This window comes from Manis pentadactyla, chromosome 5, assembly GCF_030020395.1.
Source record: "Manis pentadactyla isolate mManPen7 chromosome 5, mManPen7.hap1, whole genome shotgun sequence".
Classification (NCBI taxonomy): domain Eukaryota; kingdom Metazoa; phylum Chordata; class Mammalia; order Pholidota; family Manidae; genus Manis; species Manis pentadactyla.
In genome coordinates this window covers 58,098,254-58,114,401 of record NC_080023.1, presented here as the reverse complement: position 1 = coordinate 58,114,401, position 16,148 = coordinate 58,098,254, and the positions used below count along the sequence as shown (strand labels likewise).

General features: G+C 39.2%; 2 protein-coding genes across 3 annotated transcripts in view; one reads left to right on the top strand and one right to left on the bottom strand.

Annotated features, from left to right (window-relative positions):
* The window catches only part of MOB1B (MOB kinase activator 1B), a 51,125-nt gene extending 49,306 nt beyond the window's left edge, over positions 1–1,819 (bottom strand). The window contains exon 1 of one of the 2 annotated variants that reach the window (XR_008997753.1): positions 1,560–1,819. Coding sequence is in view for 1 of the 2 variants with exons in the window: in XM_036879004.2 (XP_036734899.1) it covers positions 1,560–1,573 (14 nt within the window). In the remaining variant the exon portion in view is untranslated. The remainder of the gene's footprint in view (positions 1–1,559) is intronic. The other variant, XM_036879004.2, reaches the window with a different exon arrangement.
* A 78-nt stretch (positions 1,820–1,897) lies between these two features.
* GRSF1 (G-rich RNA sequence binding factor 1) overlaps positions 1,898–16,148 on the top strand; it is a 65,077-nt gene continuing 50,826 nt past the window's right edge. Inside the window, exon 1 of the mRNA XM_036879003.2 lies at positions 1,898–2,144. Within this exon, the coding sequence (XP_036734898.1) occupies positions 2,043–2,144 (102 nt within the window). The 5' untranslated portion in view covers positions 1,898–2,042. The remainder of the gene's footprint in view (positions 2,145–16,148) is intronic.

Genomic DNA, 16,148 nt, shown 5'->3' with positions numbered 1-16,148 from the left:
TCTCCTAGTTTCGGCTAAATATGGTTCTTCTATGCTTTCAACCAAATAAGCTATGAGTTCCAAGAAACGCCAGCCCATCGCAGCACTCATGGACATCATCTACATTGCTGTTTCAAAGACAGCTTTTAAATTCTTGAAGAAATCAAACATCAACAATGTAAAATATATTCAAGATGAGAAACTTCAAGCTGAGATGCCTGGATGTCTTTATTCAAACAAATAGGAAACAAACTTTTATGGAGTCACCCATTCCTCTCATTTAACACAACCCTACCTGACAAACTCAGAATCAACTCCTAAGATGAGTCTAAGAATGAAATTTCACAGCTCTAATGTGTTAGGCAGGTTGACACAAGTCAGACCTCATGCATGAGAAATATTAGCAAGTCTGCCTGCCAGTTAGCCTCCTGTCATCACTCAGTTTTGCTTAAACACCCTTTAAAAAAGATTTTATTTTAGATATGAACCTGTGAAAATAAGGGTTGATTAAATTACTAGGATTCAGATGCCAATGTGATGACCAAAAATTAGAGGAGGAGAAAAAAGAGAACTGGAAACAGAAATGTTATCTGCTATTGTTGTGGAGAAAAAACGCTATTTTCTACACACGGTAAAGGAGTGTATGGGGTGGGTTTCAATCTCTGGGTTTTTACTAGCTTTCTACCCATTAAACATAGGTGAATCAGAACTAAGCCTTCAAAAGCCACAAAGAGCCTTCAAAAAAGGTCCTGTTGGGGAAGAACCTGAAGCTTGTACGCAGCCTGCATACTTCCGTCTGGTCATCCCAACACTTGTCTGCAATAAACAGCAAGTGAAATAACGATCAGCACTAAATGTGACGTTAAGTTGGCATTTACAAATTATTTGAAAAATAACTCCCCAGTGGACCCAATCAGCCCAGGAACCCAGACCCCATTTGGTGGTTGCCTAAAAAGATAAAGCGCATAGTCAGGGGAAGCACGTTGGGTGCAAGAGCGACTCGGGGAAGTAAGGAGCTGCCCCAGACCTTAAGGCCCCAGGCTGTCATCAGGGCATTCTGAGCCGCAAGCAGCGTCGTTAATTTACATAACTGTGTTACACCCACAAGACTTGTCACCCCAATTTCCCATTCCTAAAACCCAAGAGGTAAGTTAAAAGGGTCCTGGCATGACGGAAGATTGAAAGTACGTTCCGTCCTCCGTGCTTGGGACCCAGAAATAAGCAATGGGCAGGCAGGATGGAGACAGACGACCCCGCACGCGAGGGAGCAGGAGGTATCTACGTAGAGCGTGCAAACCAACCAACCCAAGAGATCCGCGAAGGGAAGGGTTGTGGTGATGGAGAAATGCCGACGCAGGCACCGGCGTGTCCGGGCTTGAGGTCCGGGAAGAAAGAGCCTCCGTGGGGGCTGGTGGATTCCAGGCGTGTTTGCAGCGGGCCGCGGCAGCGGCGGCTGCGGTCAGGCAGCGCGAGCGCCGGGGGCAGGTTCCCAGGGAGCTGCCCGGTGGGAACGCCCGGCCCGGGCGGCGCGGCCCAGGTCGCCCGAACAAAGCCGGCGAGCGCGGGGGCTGGCTACTCACAACAAGAAGCTCATGTCGGCCGCGGCGTGGGCTGGGGGCTCGGCGGTCCTAGGCCTCGGGCGGCGGGGGCAGGGGGGGAAGAGGAGGACGCAGGCGAGCGCCGGCTGTTCCGCGGCAGCAGCTAGTTCGGCTTTGCTAGTTCCTAAGGCAGGCAGAGGGGGCGGAAGTGGGAAGCGCACAACCAGAATCACTCAAGAGGAGGGGAAGGAAAGGGAGGTGGGGACAGGGCGGCCGGCCCACCCCGGAGAACCGCCGCCACAGCTGCCCAGAAGCTCCCCCGGCTCCTCCCCCCAGGCCCCCGCTGCCCGAACCCCGTGTACTCTCGCGAGATAGGCGCGCGCCCCCCCCGCCCCGGCTGCGGCCCGAGCCCCTCACGTTCTGGGCACTTGCGGCCTCGGACCGAGCCCGGTGAGAGGCTGGGGCTATCGTGCCGGCGGCGGCCTGTCCACCACCCGGTTGCAGGGCGTGACAGAGCTCTCCGAGATGCTTAGCTGGGTTTCAGCGGTCAGGGAAGAAGTGGGCTTCTACAACGGATGTCAGGGTCCTGCAGTGAGGGATGGAATTGCCACCAGAGTTCTGCCCACTGTGAGTGCCCAGCAAGGGATGATGAAAAGTTATGGAGTCTCTGTGCTGGTATATAAAAACAGAAGGGAGTTTCATCTGGTTGGGATGATTTCGATGTGGTTGCGCCATAAGAGAGGAAAGGTCTAAATGGGTTTCCAAGGCCCCTGTCGTTTTATGGGCGTATCTTAAAGACCCTGAACTAGAAGATAGATGGTCAGGGTCCATCACTGTGAACAGGCAAACTAGGGGGTCCGCAGCATCTGGAAAAACTATGGCGACATATTCAAGATACGTGGAGCATTCTGAAATAGATTATAAAATTTGGCCCCCTTAACTATTTAAACGCAAGACCCTCTATAAGGGGGACTGAATCGTTTCTAGCTTATATAATGTTTTGTGCATCAGAGTGTCCAATAGTTATAATGGATTTACTCCCCATAAAGGCTTAATCCCCAGTGCCCCTAATGAAGGCTTCCACAGCATTATCAATTTATCAATTTGGGTAACCATTTATTTTACACAAGAGATGTCCATCTTTACTCACACCACCTGTCAAATCCACAAGTTTTCTGAGAATATGAGCAAAACTTGACTATGTGCAGCTATTAACCCACCTTGGGCTAAAAGCCTTGTAGGAGGTGCCAAAATGAAATGTATTCTATTGAATTTATGCACTTAGTTTGGCATGTTGGTAAATCAAACCATTTTTAAAAACAAGGAATATTGGAATCCTGACACTATCTCAAGAACAGCAGAGTCACTGGAATAGTTTGAGAAGACTTAAATGATCAAAAGATGTGGGAAATGAGGGGGAAAGGATGATTTAATGAAAATAATGGATGTATGACATAAAAGCCTGTGTTGCAGATCTTGATATGGTACTAATTTACTATATAATTCCTTAAGGGTGTTTTAAAAATAAGACTTGAATTACCAGGTTAAGAAATGTTCGCAAAGAGTAAATCAGTTAACCTGTTAGAACAAGTTTTACTCTCTTTAAAATGAAGGCAATGGATTATTACATGATGTCTAAGATATCTTCCAGTTCTAAAATACTGTCATGAAATAAACATAATAATGTGATAGAGAGTAATGGTGAAGGAAGATGATCTAATTTAAATTGAGTGGTTAAAAAAGGCCTCTCCAGGGATGTGATATTTTTGCTGAGACCTAAAGGAAGAGGAGCCAACCTTGCAGAGAGCTAGGGGATGAGCATTTTCTGGTAGAGAATAACAAGTACAAATGCTGTAAGATAAGAAAGAGCTTAAAGAGTTCATAGAACTGGCAGGTTATGTCCTGGGCAGAGCAAGCAACAAGATAAGGTTGGACTTTTAGACAGAGGGCAGGCTGGGGCTCACAGGCCTAGCTAGATAAGACATTTGGATTTTATTCCAAGAACATTAAGAGTCAGCAGAGAGGGTAAATAATAAGAGGATGAGATAAAATAATCTTAACATTTTTTCTTTAATTTGGAAAACTTCAAACATACACAAAGGGGAAGAAAATAGTATCATGAATACATCACACAGCATCAACAATTATCAATTCATGATCGTTGGTTAACATTTTAGAAAGATGAATCTCCCTTCTTGTGGAGAATGCACTAGAGGGGGCCAACATGTCAGAAGGGAAGCGAGAAGACTATTGTCTTATATATAGAAGACTATTTAGAAATCAATAATCTTGAGGTAAAAGCAACAGAACCTGGTGATAGATTGATTGATTGAGGGGGTTGGAGTAAGGAAGAGGTCAGAGATTACTCCTATTTTTTTTGGCTTTAGCAACTGGTAGATGGTTCTGCCATTTATTGAAATAGGGAAGACATGAATCACAATTTTGGGATAAAACTAAAAATTTCAGTCTAAATATGTTAACTTTGACATGTCTATTAGACATCAAAGTAGTAATGCCAGACAGAGGTTTGACTACTCTGCAAAGCGTGGGGAGAAGTCCAAACTAGAAGTATGCATGCAGGAGTCCTCAGTAAGTAAATGGTACTTGAAGCCATAAGATGGGCTTTCAAATAGGAATTTAATGCCCAATAAGAATAGACTTAGCAGTGTTACCTTACCTTTACCTGTGTTTCTTCTTTCTTTACTTCTCTTCCTAGATATCTCAGGTTTCTGATCACCATTTACCTTTCCTCCCAAATTTGTATTGAGAGTCTCCTTTCCCCTCAGGATTGGTACAGCCTTAATGAAAATGATATATCATAACTTTTTAATTAGATTAATCATTTCCAATGTGTTAATTAATATATATTACCCTTCTCAGATAAAATAACACCAGTTAAAACCAAGTTTCCAGTAGTAGATGAGGGGAAATTTCTCCCTATAGGAGTATTTCAGTTAAAGTAAAAATGAAGTAAGACTGATTGAAGTATTAGAATATCACCATTTTTATAACCCCAAATAGATTAATAGATTTGGGCACTGATCATCAATGACTGCCAGTATCACAAGATAACCACACTTTATGTGTGTCCTGTTGGAAGAAAGTAAAATCACCTGTGAAGAACTCTTGCCAACAAAATAGAACCTGAATCTGGTCAAGCCTCTAGATGGAATTTATCAAATTATAGGAAATATAGATAACAGAACAGTATGATACAGACTATGTTTAATGATACCACATGGATGCAATCAGCAAAATCCAAACTGTGGGGAAATTATGCAGGTCCCAATTTCTTCAACAAATAAAATGCAATGAAAAGAGAGAGCTGAAGGAGAAACCTAGAGTTTGAAAAAGAAAAAAAGGAACAATACAATGTTTATGTCATTAAGAGAAAACTGGAAAATTTGAACCCTGGATATTTGATGGTACCAAGCACCACTTATTAATTTGTTGATGATGATGTGATTATCTTTTTAAAGAGCCCTTATTTTTAGAAATACGTACTGACACAGGCAAGGAAACTATCAACAGAACAGAAAGGAAACGTACTGTATGGGAGGATATGTTTGCAAATGATGTATTTGATAAAGGGCTAATATCCAAAATATATAAAGAATTCATACAACTCAACAGCAAAAAAACAATCTGATTTTAAAAATGAGCAGAGGCCTGAATAGATATTTTTCCAAAGAAGATATACAGATGGTCAACAGACACATAAAAAGATGCTCAACATCACTCATCATCAGGGAACTGCAAACCAGAACCATGATATGATATCACCTCATACCAGTGAGAGTGGCTAATATTAACAAGACAAGAAATAACAAGTGTTGACAAAGATGTGGAGAAAAGGGAACCCTTGTACACTGATGGTGAGATTATTAATTGGTGCAGCCACCGCTATGGAAAACAGTATGGAGGTTTCTCAAAAAACTAAAAATAGAAATACTATATGACCCAGAAATTCCACTTCTGGGAATTCACCTGGAGAAAATAAACTCACTAATATGAAAAAATATACATGCCTACATTTATTACAGCATTATTTACTGTAGCAAAAATATGGAAACAACCTAAATGTCCATCAATAGATGAATGGTTAAAGAAGACATGGTACATATACACAATGGAATACTACTTAGCTGTAAAAAAAAGAATGAAATCTTACCATTTGCAATGACATGAATGGACCTCTTAGAGGACAATTATGCTAATAGAAACAAGTTAGACAGAAGAGGCCATATGGCATATGATTTCACTTATTTGTGGAATCTAAAAAACAAAACAAACAGAAAAACAAAACAAATAGACTTAAAGACACAGAGAACTACTGGTGGTTGCCATAGGGGAGGGGGATGGGAGGATGGTTGAAATAGATAAAGGGGAAAAATTAGTGAGAGTGTTTGATGTCCTGATCTGCATGATAGCTGCATGAGTGTACAGACATACCAAAATTCATTGAGCTGTATACTGATTGTACAGTTTATTATATGTACTTCAATTTTAAATATATATATATACCAAAATACTTACAGATGAAATAATATGCCTGGGGTTTGCTTCAGAATAATGTGGGAGGGTGAAGTAGGAGTATAAATGAAAGGAGATTGTCCATGAGTTGATAATTGTTAAAGTCAGGTGATGAGTATATGAGGATCATCATTCTGTGTTGTGTAACTTTTGTTCAGTTTTGAAATTTTCTATTATATAAAGAAAAACAAGACCAATATCCCTGATGAACATAGATGCAAAAATACTCAACAAAATGTTAGCAAACCAAATTTAAAAATACATTAAAAAGATCATCCATCATGTTCAAGTAGGATTTATGCCAGGGATGCAAGGATGGTACAACATTTGAAAATCCATCAACATCATCCACCACATCAACAAAAAGAAGGACAGAAACCACATGATCATCTCCATAGATGCTGAAAAAGCATTTGACAAAATTCAACATCCATTCATGATAAAAACTCTCAAAAAAATGGATATAGAGGGTAAGTACCTCAACATAATAAAGGCCATATATGACAAACCCACAGCCAAAATCATACTCAACAGTGAGAAGCTGAAAGCTTTTCCTTTAATATCAGGAACAAGACAAGGATGGCCACTCTCTCCACTTTTATTCAACATAGCACTGGAGGTCCTAGCCATGGCAATCAGACAACACAAAGAAATACAAGGCATCCATATTGGCAAGGAAGAAGTTAAACTGTCTCTGTTTGCAGATGACATGATTATATATAAAAACCCTAAAGAATCCACTCAAAAACATTAGATCTAATATCTGAATTCAGCAAAGTTGCAGGATACAAAATTAATACACAGAAATCTGTTGCATTCTTATACACTAACAATGAACTAGCAGAGAGAGAAATCAGATAACAATTGCATTCACAATTGCATCAAAAAGAATAAAATACCTAGGAATAAACCTAACCAAGGAAGTGAAAGACCTATACTCTGAAAACTACAAGATACTCATGAGAGAAATTAAAGAAGATACCAATAAATGGAAACACATCCCATGCTCATGGATAGGAAGAATTAATATTGTCAAAATGGCCATCCTACCTAAGGCAATCTGTAGATTCAGTGCAATTCCTATCAAAATATCAACAGCATTCTTCAACAAACTAGAGAAAATCATTCTAAAATTCATATGGAATCACAGAAGACCTCAAATAGCCAAAGCAATCCTGAGAAGGAAGAATAAAGCTGAGGGGATTATGCTCCCCAATTTCAAGCTCTACTACAAAGCCATAGTAATCAAGACAATTTAGTACTTGTACAAGAACAGACCCATAGACCAATGTAACAGACTAGAGAGTCTTGATATAATCCCAACTATATATAGTCAATTAATATGTGATAAAGGAACCATGGACATACAATGGGGAAATGACAGCCTCTTCAAAAGCTGGTGTTGGCAAAACCGGACAGCTACATGCAAGAGAATGAAACTGGATTATTGTTTAACCCCATAAACAAAAGTAAACTTGAAATGGATTAAAGACTTAAATGTAAGTCATGAACCCATGAAACTCTTAGAAGACAACATAGGCAAACATCTCCTGAATATAAGCATGAGCAACTTCTTCCTGAATGCATCTTCTTGAGCAAGGGAAACAAAAGCAAAAATGAACTCATGGGACTACATCAAACTAAAAAGTTTCTGTACAGCAAAGGACACCATCAACAGAACAAAAAGGCATCCAACAGTATGCAAGAATATATTTGTAAATGACATATCCAAGAAGGGGTTAACATCCAAAATATATAAAGAACTTACACGCCTCAACACCCAAAAAAGCAAATAACCCAATTAACAAATGGGCAGAGGATATGAACAGACACTTCTCCAAAGAAGAAATTCAGATGGCCAACAGACACATGAAAAGATGCTCCACATCACTAATCATCACGGAAATGCAAATTAAAACCACAATGAGATATCACCTTACACCAGTAAGGACGGCCAGCATCGAAAAGACTAAGAACAACAAACGCTGGCGAGGATGCGGAGAAAGGGGAACCCTCCTACACTGCTGATGGGAATGTAAGCTAGTTCAACCATTGTGAAAGCAATATGGAGGTTCCTCAAAAAACTAAAAATAGAAATACCATTTGACCCGGGAATCCCACTCCTTGGAATTTACCCAAAGATTACCCTTGGAATTTACCAAAGAACTTCTCAGATTCAAAAAGACATATGCACCCATATGTTTATCACAGCACTTTTTACAATAGCCAAGTTATGGAAGCAACCTAAGTGTCCATTAGTAGATGAATGGATAAAGAAGATGTGGTACATATACACAATGGAATATTATTCAGCCATAAGAAGAAAACAAATCCTACCATTTGCAACAACATGGATGGAGCTTGGGGATATTATGCTCAGTGAAATAAGCCAGGAGGAGAAAGACAAATGCCAAATGATTTCCCTCATTTGTGGAGTTTAACAATGAAGCAAAACTGAAGGAACAAATAGCAGCAGACTCAGAGACTCCTAGAAGGAACTAGTGGTTACCAAAGGGGAAGGGTGTGGGAGGGTGGGTGGGGAGGGAAGGAGAATGGGATTGAGGGGTATTATGTTTAGTACACATGGTGTGGGGGATCACGGGGAGAACAGTGTAGCACAGAGAAGGCACATAGAGGATCTATGGCATCTTGCTGCACTGATGGACAGTGACTGCATTCGGGTTTGGGTGGGGACTTGATAATATAGGTAAATGTAGTAACCACATTGTTTTTTCATGTGAAACCTTCATAAGAGTGTATATCAATCATACCTTAATAAAAATGAAAAACAAACAAACAAATATATAGTAGGTCTCCTTTTGAAAAGGCCTAGAAGTGTTATCACTGATGGGGATTTGAAATTTGCTGATATAACAGATGACTTTTTGGACTAGAGAGTTCTTTCCTTGCCCTAAATTAGCCAGCTTTTTCTGCCTATATATAAAAATGTTATTTCACCTATTAAACTAAAAGTAAATGCTATTAATGCCAGAGGAAAAGAAATGGTGAATTCAAGCCTTGTGATCAAATCTGGGCCACAGTATTTCTTGAGTAGCTGTTCTCTTGATCTAGACATGTGGTCTGACTCTGAAAGAATAGATACCTGAATAACAAATACTAGAAAAAGTATACTGGGGCAACAAATCCTTAGTAACCTGATAGAATGCATTCAGTTGTGCAGGAGTATTTTGTTTACATAATACCTAGATTTGATGTGGTACTTATTCTATCTAATTAGTTTATTATCTAAGATTGTTTTTAGGTACAATTTTTTGAATTTTTGATGGTTCAGTCACTCTGCTAAGCTTTTCATTTAGTTTATTTCATTTATTTTTTGCACTGCCCCATGAGACTAGGTATTATTTTCCCCCTTTTATAGATTAAAAAAAATGCTGAGAGGCTTTATATGTAACTTGCTCAAGATCACATAGCTAGTAAGTACAGTCTGAATTCAGTAAAGTTCATTACCCTTTCCCCACTTCTCAAGATAATATAAATTAGAATGAATACATTCTAAATGAATTTGGGCATGCCACACAATTTCACTTAACATACCTAGCAATTCAACATGACTTGTACCAATGCTCTTTAGATTTTAATTATGTATTTTGTTTTATTAAAGACAAATCAATGCATGATTATGAATGCTTCTCAAGAACATATTATTTTGATGGAATAGAACAGAATGGAAGTATAAAAAGATTGCTTCGTGGAGCATGGTGTCTCTCAATGCATTCATTTATCACTAAAAGCCATAAAGCATCAAAATATTCAGATATAATATATTACATTGGAAGAAGGAATTTTCTATTGATCCAAAACCTAACCCAATTCCCTACACCTTCAAGCTGTTCATTCTTTTGAAGGTGATGTTTGTGCAATAGAATGCTAGATGTAAGGGAATAATGAGGTGCAAATAATTAATTTATCCACCCAACAAATATTTATTGTCTAGAGGCCTCTGCAAGCAAAGGACAAGAAACAGCTCCTGCCATCACCAATCCTTTAGGTTATTTGGTACAGGCAACCAAACAAAAGCAAAATTAGAAATTGTGTAAGTGCCAGGAAGGAGAGGTCCATGTTATATGTGACTATACTGCAGGGACCTCACCTCTTTTGGTAAGAATTGGATCCTGTACATTCAGAAGTAAGTAGTATGCATTTACTCCTTGTATTTAAATTCCTGTTATATTTATATTTATGAAGTATAATTTAAACTTCTACTTACCCTCTCATCACTGCCAACTCACTTTCAGTGTTTTTGAAACACCGTAACATGGAAATTGACATTTGTTTTTGAGGAGACAGTTTTTCACAACTTTTTAGAAGATGCTATTTTCAGTATAATTTTGAGGACCTTAGTCCATAAGACAAAAATCATAAAAGATTTATTGCCGTGGACCTTGCAGTTGCTTATAGTAGTTGAATATCTTAATCTGTCTAGTTTACTATTGTCCACAGTTGTTTTTCCCATCAAACTTAAACCATGTAGCCACTTTTCCAGTCAACTGCCTGGAGAGGAGGAGGGAGGATCTTTTTTGGACCTATTCAAAGCTGCTTTTCCCAAATAAATAGGACATTGCCAAGGTCAGAAAGCCTAAAATTAACTCCACTAGCCATGTTTTGGTTTGCTTCATGTAGCACATGGGCTCAGGGAGCTCAATCTGCTAACCTCGCTTGCTGCTTCAGTCTGCTGTGCCCTTAAAAGTGTGTTTGCCTGGAGCTCACATAGTGCACAAGAACTGGTAACTAAGCAGCTTGAAAAGTATATAGGGACTAAACCAATCAGCCTCGCCTTTAATCTCAAAAAAGCCTAGAAACAATGTGGTGGGGCGGGGTTGGGGGAGAGTGGGAAGTGGGGGATGGAGGAGCCACTACTAAGTATGTCAGATGAGCGGCTTAACTATTAATGCTGCTCAAATTTCGCAGAGAGGAGGCTGCTGATAATGCCCTCAAAGCCCAGGAGATAGTGATGTATTTCAAGGACGTTTTAGCCCACCCATCTCCGTGAGGTCCTTCAGTGTGAAGGGCCATATATAAACAAAGTATCCCAACTGGCTGCAACTTAAAAATACCCTAAGAATCAGCAGCTGTTATTTCACCCATACAAATTCACATTTGGCTTAATTAAATAATGCCTGTTCTCAAGAGCTTCAGCCCTCCCAGTTGTGCCCTGGTGGTTAGGTTGCCTCCCCACCTCCATTCCTTTCCTCAGAGTAACTTAAAGCATAATGATGAATGAAAGGGATCCGTTATGAGCCATTCAGGGCTTGTACCAATGTGAATAATGAAATGTGGGAGTCAGATCTTCCAATATGGCCTTAGTTCCCTGCCTAGATGACCACTGGACTCCAGGGACTCTAGGCAGTCCCTGGTTTTGGCCATTTGTTCTCTCTCCCTCACAGAGCTTAGCACACCCTCTTCTCGACGTCTCTCTCATGTTTTCCATAGCTGTCGTAGTCACACCCATAGCAGCCTGAGCCGGCCACAATCCTCTTACAGCTGGAGACATGAGATACTGTTTTACATGATATAATTCCCCTGCTTAGCACCAACAGGCATGTGATCCCAGATAGTCAAACGAATTGTTTTTCTCAGGATAAATATTCCATCCCTTCCAAAATAGCACTACCCTTAAGGTCTGTATGGCATCAGGGCAACCAGGAAGCGTCTACAGAGAAAACCACAGCAACCAGTCCCCCACTGACCAAGTATTTCTAAATCCCTTATTTATAGACTGTACTATGTGCTTCCACACCAATTGCCTCGTTTGAGTACAGGATAAAGAGATTTAGTAAAATAAAACAGTTGCGGGAAGGAAGATTTCCTACCCAAAATAGAGTTTTTAAAAGAAATAATCTTGTATGTGCTCCTTATAAGGGATCTATCTGAGAGCTTCGTGGAGCCCTGCAGGATAAAGGACCACTTGCAAAATTCATTCATTCAGTCAGTCAATAGCATTTATTGAAAGTCTACCATAAACCAGTTACCATGCTAAAGGTAAGGATATGAAGGAAATATGCAACATCACAACTGTCAAGGAGCTCATTTCTAGTGACAGACTGACGCATAAACAAATAACTACAGCACAAAATCATCCCTCTTATAACAGGATTACATGCAAAGCACTATAGGATCCCAGTGGTGAAAGAGTGTTAATCTGAGGAGGAAGTTAAAGGTCAAAGAGTTTTACCAAAAAAGCAAGTCTTACAGGGTTAATAGATTTACTCTAGGTAATGAAGTAAAAGGTAGTAAGATAGAAGAGTAAAAAGAGAGAAGGCATTGCAGAGGGATGATGTAGCATGTCTAAAGCCCAAAGGAATGAAAAACATACATGTGTAGATGAAGGAAATGTTTTTTGCTACAACCATTTATGCCTTAGTATGAATTCTCATTTATTCACTCAGCAAATATATATTAAGCACTAACTATATGCTAGTCACTTATGCAAGCACTGGAGATAGTAGGGTACAAAGCCTATAAAGTCCCTGACCCTAAGAAGTTTATCTTCTAGTGGAGAAGAGATATTCTGAATTTATCAGTGTATTATTCTCTAGCTGTATTTGCATTTTAATTATACCTAATTATTGAATGAAACCTCAAGCCTTATTAAAGGATCATTAAAAAAAATAAAGTATCAAGAATCAAGTAGGGAGGCAATTAAATCACAGCATAAAGACCAAAGGTCTTCCAACAAGCAGATGATAGTTCCAGTGCTCATTTGAACTCTGCTTTACTTAATATCACAGAATCACAAATCTAATACTATGGAATGTGTTGTAAATATTTAAAGTACAGCCTTTAGCCATGAAGTCAATGACTGCTTGGCCAAATGGCAGATCCAAAATTGGGGCAGGTATGTTTGTGTGTAAAGAAATTAAGATGGACTTGCAACTCTGTTCCTAGGAACAAAGCCTTGCCCTTCTCTGCTGCCTCTTTTCCTCCCTCTGGTAACCTCCAGGCACCTTTGCATCTGTCAGAGTCACTGTCACAGTTATGCTTGCAATTTCTGTAAATCTTCCCTGGATCATCAACAACCCTCACAGGAGGGGGTGGGGGTACTACACAGCATGGGCCAAAAGGCCAGTTCCTCCCAGGAGGCCTCAGAGGTTCTTCTGGATAGGACTGAAAGCAGCTCTTTGTTCCCTGTGATACACTCTGGAACCAACTGTGGCTGCCTGTCCTGCCATGGCTCTTAGAGAGCTTATATAATCATGGAAGCATATGAGAATCTAAGCCAGCTCTGGAAAGAGACCACATAATTTTCAGGAAATAAGGGAAAGTAATATTTATTTCTGCTAGTAATTTTTGCCGGTGATCTTGCAAAATCCTTGATTTTCACTTAACTCTCCCCATAACTCTGTGGGGCAGATGTTACTGTACTAATTCTGTGGATGAGGATATTAAATCACATCTAAGATAGCACCAGTAGAAAGTAACACATCCAGAATTTAAACCCAAGACTATCTAATTCATGGGGAATCAAACATCCCCAGGCTTTGTATTATTGAAGAGTTGGGATTTTAAGTGGTACACAAGTACAGCATTATATAACATTACATCACATGTTAGGAAAGTTACCCCCTTTAAATTCATTTCATTCCTTCTGATCACATCAAGGAGAAAGTCTTGGTTTGATGATCTTCTTTAACACCTCTCTCACATTTAATCTTCCTTTTTAAGCGAAAACAGGATTTAGACCCAGAGTCTTCATTAGTCAACAGTATGTAGCTAGAGCTTAACATTTTGCTCTTACTAAATGTATGTTCTTCTACTCCATAAAGCATGTAATATGGGTTTTCATTTGTAGTATTGATACAAATAGAGCCTATTGATTGAGCTCAGGATCTCTAGCATAATACTATTCAGGTTTAGCTACTTACTAGCTGTTTGACTGTAGATAAGCTAATTAACTCTCAGTTTCCTCCTTTGTAAAATAGGTTTAATGGTGGTATCTACCACATAAAGTTGAGGTGTGGATTCAATGAGATATTGCATGTCAAGCACTTAGAATAATATTTACATTGCTCGGTAAATGTTAATTGTTATGAAGGTTAAAAGAAAATGAACTGATTTAAATCAGGGCTTCTCATCTTTGGTGCTGCTGACATTGTGGGCCAGGTAATTCTTTGCTGTGGGAGGCTGTGCTGTGTATTGTGGAATGTTTACCAGTATTCTTACTCTCTATTCACTGGATGCCAGTAGCACTCAGTTATGACAAACAGTAATGGTTCCAGACATTGTCAAATAGCCTCCTGGGGACAGAATCACCCCTGGTTGAGAACCACTGATTTAAAGGAAAATATTAAGTAAAACCATACTTAGATATGACAAAATATAAACATGTTGTAGGAAAAACTGAAGTTTGGGAAACACTTCCTTAAGTGCTACTCAAATTTTAATTCTAAAAATCAGAAATTCCTATTTTGATTTACAGGTTTAATGACTATGCCCAGTTTTCCATCAAAACTAAAAATACTCAAACTTAGAAGAGACTGGGCTAGTAAGCAACTGGAATCATCCTGTTTTTCTTTGACCTCCTTTTTCTCCTGCCTACTCTCCCAATTAGTCCACCGCCCTGCACACTCCTGTGCATACAAACTCATAAACTGACTGGGCAACATCCTTCATGCGACCTTCTTATATCCTTCCCTCCCCAGCCACAGGTGCTCTTCTCTTCCCCCAAGGCTCTCTTCCCTGCTTTTTGAATGCATGTAAAAAAAAAAGGTAATTGATGTCATATCAGTTAGTATGGTTTTAGTTACACACAGCAGAAAACTACACTCTTAACTGGTTGAAACAATGAGGAAATGTATTGGTTCACAGAAATGATGTTCAGAGATTGGGAAGGTTTCAAGGTAGTGGTAATTCAGTGTCTCCAGCTCCATTTATCTCCAGTTCCCTTGAGGCTTCCTTTCCTTTCTGTGTGTGCCAGCTTCATCCTCTGCTTGGTGGTGACTTGGCTAGAGCAATTTGGGACCTCACATTCACACCCAACCATGTTCAGAGGACATTGAAAGTAATTTGTCTCAGCAGGTTATCTAGTGCCTTTAATGAAAGTCAGCTACTGGTTATACAGCATTGAAAGTTACTTGCTTTTAATTATTTGATGCCTGAAAAGCTGTGTCTCTGAGGTTCATTAACTTCCTGAGTTGTCAATAGATTAAATGAGATAATGTAAGTGAAAGTACTTTGTAAATTGATATGTAATTGTAGGATATCTTTTCTTGGAGGGATCTTTTTTTAAAATAATAAAAAATTCATTCAATTAGATCACTCATAATAGAGCTTATTGTACAAACACATAGAACAACTATGGGGAATGAATGTCAAAGAAACCTCAAAACTAGTGCCTTAGTAGGGCCACTTAGGCTTCAAGTAGGCCTAGTAAGTGACCCTAGACTTGAGACAGCTCTATAGTACTCAGCGGCAGAGTTTATGGACTTTGTAATGCTCTGCATTGATATGGCCTTGCTATAGTAAGTGTTTCTACTTTTCTTCTGTCCTGCCCCCAACTGGCAAATTATTTCTGCATTTATATTTCAGATTGCCAGGATGGGGTTGATAATCAACGTAGCCAAAAACTCATCAATTTTTAGACTAAACCCTTTACCCAGGCCACTAAACCCTTTATCAGAGGCCACTGGCCAGCTTGTTAGGAGAATGCTTTCGGTTTCCATTATTAATAATCTCTTTAAAGCCTAAATGAGTATCATTTAATACTATGCAATGTGTTCTTACAAATCAAGCCATTGATTTAAATAAATGGAAAGATACCGCTATTGTATGAAAACATCAATGCTTCCTATTTAAACTCTAAATTTAATGCAATTCTCTACTCAACAAATATACCCATAGATTAGATTTCAAAAACAAGAGAGGATTTTCAGAAAAAAATGAAATGCACAAGTTTAGCCAGGGAAATTCTAAAAAAATTAGGGTAGTGAGATGGGAACAGCTTACCAAATAGTAAAACATAATAGAGTTTTAAGATTTAAAAGCTTGAAAAGAAAGCTAGATCAATGGAAGAGAATAGAAAGAACAGATATAGAAAAAATACATAAAGTCAATGCAAGAAAAATAGATCATTTAGTAAAT